The 7,961-nt window shown below is 43.0% G+C and overlaps 1 protein-coding gene across 1 annotated transcript; it reads right to left on the bottom strand.

Moving 5' to 3' along the window:
* Window positions 1-438: 438 nt before the first annotated feature.
* Window positions 439-7,028, bottom strand: LOC116272440 (zinc finger C4H2 domain-containing protein-like). The gene is made up of 4 exons (XM_031661200.1): window positions 6,597-7,028; window positions 4,859-5,031; window positions 3,825-3,987; window positions 439-2,684 (listed from the first exon to the last, which is right to left on the bottom strand). Exons 1-4 carry the CDS (start codon window positions 6,750-6,752, stop codon window positions 2,571-2,573), a joined length of 606 nt encoding a protein of 201 aa, XP_031517060.1. The 5' UTR covers window positions 6,753-7,028; the 3' UTR covers window positions 439-2,570.
* Window positions 7,029-7,961: the final 933 nt, after the last annotated feature.

Genomic DNA, 7,961 nt, shown 5'->3' with positions numbered 1-7,961 from the left:
AGGAAATGGCTTGCCTGGCTGTTGGTGCTAGGAGTTCAAAACCTCTTACCATTACTACAACATAATTGACAGACCTGGCCTCCTTTGTGCCAAGGATGCAGAGCTATGGCCATGCCTCCTGTGCTTTACAGGGACTCACTAAGGCCTATACAGGTTAAGGTGTACTCCAAGTTGTACAGATGAGTGTCCTCTCTTTGCCCAGAGTGAGCCTGAGCCACTTCAAAAGAAGGCCTGTAGCTATACAAAACCTGGGGTGATAAGGTAATGTCAGGGAAGATGAGTAGTATAATTTTTGACTAGTGTTCCAATCTACCTAAACCCAGAGGCACAGTGGATAAAAGAATGTTAATACTTACAAGTGCTTACTATGTGCCTCACTTTGTTTACTTTCCCATGAAATAAGTGCTAATATTTTCCCCATTTTCCACAAGAGGACACTGAGGCACAGAGAGGTTTTATTTAGCTGCTGAATTCCCCAACAAGCAGAGAGAGAGATTAGTGTACAGGATATTACTTAGGGAGCCCTTGGGATGAACACCTGTGGAAGGGAAGGGGCGGTAAAGAAGTAGGATTAGACAGAGGGAGATGCTTATCTGTGATGCAGTCTTAATGGCAAACTCAGCTTACTCTAAGGGAGCTCTGAAGCTGGGATATCCGTTCAAAGTTGTTCCCTATTGTATCCCTACAGGCAACAAGGCCTTTATATCCCTAAATCAGTCATTTGATACCCAGTTCTTGATTTCAGTTCCAAAGTTATTTCAACCACTCTCATCATCAAGCCATTCCAAAAGGGAGAAAGGTTTTCTTAAAAATGATCATGGAGAAGAAGTAGAAAAAAAATGAGCTCTGGAGTCGGACAAAGGTGGCTCCAAATCCTGCAATTTCCTCTTACTAGCTGTTTAACTCTGAAAAAGCTTTTAAGTTTTTGGAGGTTCAGTATCCTTTTTTTTTTTTTTTTTAAATGGTGATAAGAATACTTAGCTTGTAAGGTGTTTTGGAAATCAAATACAATCATTTATAGAGAGCAACTTGCATAGGGACCTGGCACAGAGTAGGTGCTAAATAAATGGAAATTATTGTGATAATTAGGTAAATTATTGGCCTTGGTGCCTGGCTTTCTCATTTGTAAGGTAGAATGAATAAGAGCAAACAAGAGCTACCCAGAAAGGTAAATGACATTACATCTTTTGTATTATCCAATACACAGTAGATACTCAGAATTTACTCCAATGAATGCATGTTAAAAGGATTTGTACAGACACAACACTCTTACTTTCAAAGAGCAGAGGAACATTTTATATTATGAACACATACACACTGTGGCAATGTAAAACTACTTAAGGAAGGAAAAATATCCCCCTCCCCAGCCAGGGACTGAGACCTAGGGCTAAAATTTTTTGTCAGTCAGCCCCCATTCCCATCCCTTGTCTTCCAGTAACCTTACCAGGAAACCTGGCTTTGGTGGAAAGGAGAGCTGTGGGGCTTGGGGAGCCTGATGCCTTTTCTTTTGGGAGGAAAGGCCACCTGCACAATCCACAGGACAGGAGTGGCCAGCAGCTCTCCTGAGCTGAGGCTACAGAAGAAGTCAGATCCAAGAGAGTAAGGGATGAATGGAAGGAAAGTCTCACCCACCTTCATATGTAAAGTGATTGGCATTTACTCTAATCTAAATCTACTCCTCTCCTCCCTGCAATATACCATTGAGCATGTGCCAGAGTAATGGTTCTGAACAAAAGCCAAAACAGATGTCAGCCTGGGGACCCTCTCAGCCTAAGGAAGCCCCTACAGCCCAGCCCTCAGCCCTAATGACTTAGGCAGTAGGTTACGCAGGAGATATAGAGTTGGTCTGGCTCACTGATTTCACTGTGGAATCTTCTACTAGAATTTGCAAAGACTAGATATTGGGGAAAGGGTCACTGATCTTAAGATCCCAAGACACACAGCCTAGTACCTAAGAATTTTAGTATATCTGGGAGACAGAAGTGGAGCAAGCTAAAGAATTACAACAAGGCCTCCCAAATGATTATGAAAAGGAAGGCTTGTCCAGGCTACCTTTGGGCCTTAAGGATGAGATGAAGGTAGGAGTAGGGGGATACATGCACCCAGCCTGTTGGAGAATCCAACATGAAGACTATTGTCCCTTCAGAACCTAAGGCAAAAGTACAAGGAGGGGAAATACTGGGTCCTTTACCTGAAGTAAGATATGGGCCTCCTCTGCCCCTCAGACCCTACAGCTCCTTAGGCTCCAGGCCTCAGGCACAAGAGATAGAGAAGCATATCTGAGCCTTTTGCCCTTCCCTTAGCTCCAAACAAGGGCAGGGGTTGAAATGTGAGTGAGAGAGAAGGGATCATCAGACATACTGTTTAGCACCTGAACCACATCTCTTCCTAAACCAGAAATCCCAAGAGCAGAAAGAAATAGGAGCAAAGTGAGAGAGGGGTTGTGCTTCCATCACATTAAATAGGAGACTTCGTGGGGTTGGGCAAGGGTTGTTTCACATCAGGACATCAATGACTCTGGTCAAGGTGAGGGGTTATAATTAGCAAAGCTTCATGTGCTCTCCCTTTCTTTATTCATCCTGCTTCCGTTTCGGCTTTTTGGGGTTCCGGGACCGACTCTTGGCCTTGCATAGAGGGCATATAGGTGCATTCCGGTGAATTTGCTGGTGACATGACAAGCAGGCCTGGTGAGGGACACAGGAAAAAGAAAGTTAGTGGTCAGATTCTTCCAGGCAACAGCTTAGACTTCTGATTCCCCAGGGGTCCAGAAAGCAAAGTGATTTCCCATCAGAAGGGAGCAATAATCAGTGAGTAGACTCAAATATTCTTGGATACCATAGAAGATGGGAAGGACGATATAACCCAGTTCAGAGAAAGGTGTTGAAAAAAAGTATACAAAACTAGAAAGTAAGGCAAAATGAGAACTACACATCTATTCATCATTATACTGAAACATTGTCTAACAGGCCCACTTAAGGACTATTTAATTTTCTAGAAAGGGGTCAACAAACATTTTCTGTAAAGGCCAAGATAGCAAATACTTTAGATTTTTTACATCATATGATGTTTGCTGCAACTACTCAATTCTGTTTTACATGAAATAAGTGATAGACAATAGCTTGCATGCATGCTGTTTGCAATAGCTTGCAAACACAGACATGCATGTGGGCCAATAAAACTTTAACAAAAACAGAGAACAGATTAGATTTGACCTGTAGGCTGTAGTTTGATGACCCCTGCTCTAGAAGAATGTCTCTTTGTTTGACTATTTACCAATTGATTAGGACCCAGACTCTGTGATGTTACACTAATAAGCTGCAAATGGCTTTTGCCCAGTAGAGATGCAAATTACTTCTGTTTAGAAGAAAGAGCAACTATAAAGGTTACAGTTGTATTGCCCTGTACGATGTAAACCAGTTTTGTATCTAACTTTGCAAATTTGTTTCAGCTTTCCTCTCCTTTCTCGATGATATAGATATCTGTGCCTCAAATGCTGCTGGAACCAGCTTTATAATCCTGCTGGTTCCTTCATTTACGATACATGCTCATTACATATTTGTGTAAGAGTTGTTTCTAACTTTTAGAATTGCACTTCAGCAGGGCCTGAAAATATCCCTGCATTCTAACACCTCTGGGAACATGGGGCAACAAAACCTGTGGGTCCAACACAGCACACCCATGTCACCCCTTCCTCTGTTTCGCAAGCAAAGGCTATTAAAAGAAGGCCCAGCATAAACAAGGCCAAAGACCCAGAACTAGCCTTCCACGGCCCTTCCATGGGAGGATACTTTGCTTCCTCCACAACCCTTACCCAGCTCACTTACCTTCATAGGAGGGGGCTGCTGCCTGAAGGTGGCCGTCTGCCGAGTGTCCTGCTTCCTAGCCACTTGGAGCTGTTGGGCGGCAGCGGCTGCAGCGGCCAGGGACTCAGGGATGGGGGGCTCCTGAGGTTCCGTCTGCCATTCTGCTTTCTGCTTCTCAAAGTAACTTTGAAGATGAGAGACACTGGCTAGATCATTCTGAAAGCAACGAGAACCTTGCTCCTCTTAAAGACTCCATGCCATATAACCAAGGGTTGAGCTGTGGCTCATTCTAGAAGGTCCCCAAACCTTCCCAAGCACAAGGCTATTGTCCCTGGGTACAAGGCCCAATCTCTGATGAGAAGGATAATCCTCTTGGTCCTTAGCTCTGATAGACCAAGAAGACCAAGAAATCTTGAGCTAGCAAGGTCCTTTAAGGGTATTCAGTCCTATCTGCTATCTCATGCTGTTTTGAGTATTCCTATTAAGTGTCCTAAGGCCTCTGGTGACATATCTCTAGGAAAAGGAAGCTCACAAACTCCACAGACACCTTGCTCTACCTTTAGGAAATGGTTTCCTCTACCAGGCCAAATTCTGTCTCTCTGCAAGGCAAGCCTAGTTCTTAACTCTGAGCCTGGAGATGAAGTCCCAGGCTAGTCCCTGAAGACCAGGAAAGCTAAGTCTTTTGTGTTTTTAGAGGTTTCTAGATATCCCCTTCTAGACCCTGACTTGGGAAATGATCTCTTAAGAGTTATAGACATAGTCTTGTATTGTTAATATCACACAAAGAATTTAAAAAGCCACTTAGCAGTTGTTCTAATTCATCTAGTAATTCATCCAGTTTAATAATCCTCCTCCTGTTTTAACAAGCCGGCACAGAGACTTGCCCAAGATCACACGATGAGTCAGTCACTGAAAGGCCTGGAACTAAAACTAGGCACTCTGACTTTCAGGCTAGGCTTTGTATATGTATACATGCCCATGTATGTGTAGGTACATAGGTATGTATATGTGTCGGAGGGAGGGTATGTTGTAGAGACTGGGGGCAGGTAGCTTACTCCAAGGAAAGCTTCTCCTCTTCTTCACACAAATCAGGGAGCCTCTGCAGGCCCAGAGTCATGCGCAGGGCATCCACATGTTCTTTCAGTGGCTTATACTCATCATGCAGCCTCCTTGTAGACTCTAGCAGCTTGTTTAGGTCATTCTCAGATTGTTTGATAGTGTTTTCCATCTGGAACATAGAGTGGGACAGGCAAAGAGAAAAGATCCTAAGGTTCTCAGAGAGGCTCTATAGCTCAGTGAATAATAGAACAAGCTCCAGAGTTTGTTCAGTCTATATTCAAGTCCTTGATCTCCCATGTCCTCTCTATGTAACTCTAGTCAAGCCTCAGTTTCTTCATCTGTATAATGGTGATAATCTAGTGCTTAACTCATGCAATCTTGGTGAAGATTTAATGATAGAATTCATATAAAGCACTCAGTAAAGGGGCTACATTTAGTATTTACTACTAAATAAATGGTATTCTTCAAATACAGTATTTTAGAGTTGGAATGTCCTTCAGAGCTCATTTAGTCCACCTTACTCCCATTTTATAGAAAACTGAGGCTCAAAGAGAAAAAACGGACTTTCCTGGGGAAATATTTCTTAGTGGCAAATGCTGCATAAAGACTTAGGGCTTCCACCTCCCAGGCCAGCAGTCTTTCTCCTAGATCAGTGATTCTCAAAATGTGGCCAAGGGATCAGAAGCATCAGCATCACCTGGGGACTCAGAAATGCATATTCTTAGGCTCCACCTAAGACATACAAAGTTAGAAAATCGGGGGTGGAGTCTAACAATATGTGTCTTAGGCTCTCAAAGTGACTTTGGTGCATGCTTAAGTTTGAGATCCACTGGCCTATATACTTAGCCCTTCTGGCAAATATCTTCCTCATTTAACTGGCCCTGCATCATTGGTTAGCTGGCAGCCAAACTGTCAATACTTTACGAGATCTAGAATTCTGTGATCTCTAACACAGAAAATCCCAATTGCTTACTGTCCAAACCTCATTCATAATTCCTTTATGATCCTAGATCTGACAATATCAAAAATGAATATTGCCACAGAAATGAGTTTCCAAGAAATATAAACTTAGTTTCTTCGAAAGTAAATTTAAAAAATATATTCCTCATTGTTATAGGCGATAAGGGTTTGAAAAGACCTTACTGGTCAGCACTGCCAACCTCCTTCCTTGTGAAGGAATCATCAGTACAGCAGCTCATACAAGTGTCCATTAAGATGCTGCTTGAATAACTCCAAAAGAGGGGAGCTTACCACCTTAGCAGACAGTTCATATTCCATGTTCCAACAGTTTCCAAAGGAGATACCAATGAGGAAGCCCCACTTTGGTAGCAAGTAGAAATGATTTGTTTGGTCTGATTGAAAGCTTGGAGTGCTTTAAACTACATTCCAGAGGCAGCTGCCTGCTCTGCTTTTCCCCAAGACCAGCTCTCAACTCCCAGAATCTCAGAATGAGAGCACATCAAATCAGTACATTTAGAGGGTACTGAGTCCCTCTTATAGTGCGGAGAGGGAAAATGAGGCCCAGAGAAAAGGGACTTGTCCAGTGATATACAGTCAGTTAGTGACAGAGCCAGGGCTGGACCTTAGAACTGCTGAATTCTTCCACTCCACCACAGCCTGCACTGATACCTGCTCCCCGAGCTTGGCCAAAGTCACATCTCAAGGAGAGGTCCTATCATTCACCACTACCACTTTCTCAAGGGCTTTAGAGATAGGCTCCAGGCAGCCACGTACCACATTAATGTCAGCATGGATCAGTCGGAGCTCCTCCACATGGGCCATCTTCTCCTGTAGCAGAAGGTCCATCTCCTGCTTGTATTCCTTCAGGTGCCTTTCCTCTGACTCAAGTGCCTCAAACTCAGCCTTCAAACGAGCCTTGATCTTCTCCATCTGCAGGGTCTTGTTCCTGCAATTTGCGAAAAGCAGGAAACAGGTCAGGAAAAGAAGGGAGAAAACAGAAATGGAGCCAGCATTTTCTTTCTAAGCCAGCTTTCCAAGCTTCCCCCTCTCCAGGCAGAGCCAACCTGAGGCCATCTCAAAAAAGAAGGCCAGGTGTAGTGGCTCATGCCAGCAATCTCAGCAATTTGGGAGACAGAGGCAGGAGGATCACTTGAGCCCAGGAGTTTGAAATCAGCGTGGGCAACATAGTGATACCTTATATCTACAAAAAGCAAGAAAGAAAGAATTAGCCATGCATGGTGGCACATGCCAGTAGTCTCAGCTACTCAGGAGGATAAGGCAGGAGGATTGCTTAAGCTATGATTGCACTACTCCACTCCAGCCTAGGTGACAGAGCAAGACCTTGTCTCAAGAAAAAGTTAGATGTTTTCCTCTAAGATAAAAGCTCAGTGGGTCTCGAATGGTGTTAATTTTGTTCCCTTATGGGGCATTTGCAAATATAGAGGGTGTTTTGGCTGTTAGATTGACTCAAGGAAATGTGTCACTGGCATTTAGTGGACATGGGCCAGAGATACTAAATAGCCTCTCATTGCACAGGAAAGTTCTAAACGCAAAGAACTCCCACCCAAGAAACCAAAAATGACCTCTTGAGAAACTCTAAGGAAGCACTGTCTAATAAACTTACTACAGTGATGGAAATGTTTTGTATCTGTGCTGTCCAGTATAATAGCCACTAGGCACATGTGGCTACTGAGCACTTGTAATGTGGCCAGTGCTACTGAGGAACTGAATTTTGAATTTTATTTAATTTTATTTACTCAAACTTAAAATTTAAACAGCCACATGTGGCTAATGGCTGTCATATTAAACAGCACAACTCTAGAGGGTGTGTTTATCAGTTCCAGAAAAAGAAGGGGACAGGATACTGTGGGTAATTTCTTTCTTAGAAAAACAAAAACCTGGTTTTGGTCATTAAATCCCAATTGTATACCCTCTGGGTCAGGAATCCTATACTTGGGAATATATTTTAAGGAGGTAATTCAAGTAAGCAAAAAGTTAATACACAGAGATGTACTTTCTGGGCTTTCAGCAAAATTAGGATATTTGACAGCCACTGAAGACTTGTGACATAGACAATGTTGGAGATAAGATACTCACTAAAAAAGTGTACACACTAAAATTACAATTTCAAAATTTACA

This window comes from Papio anubis, unplaced genomic scaffold (assembly GCF_008728515.1).
Source record: "Papio anubis isolate 15944 unplaced genomic scaffold, Panubis1.0 scaffold1055, whole genome shotgun sequence".
Lineage (NCBI taxonomy): Eukaryota > Metazoa > Chordata > Mammalia > Primates > Cercopithecidae > Papio > Papio anubis.
Note: the sequence above shows the minus strand (reverse complement) of the source record. Positions and strands in the feature narration are given on the sequence as shown.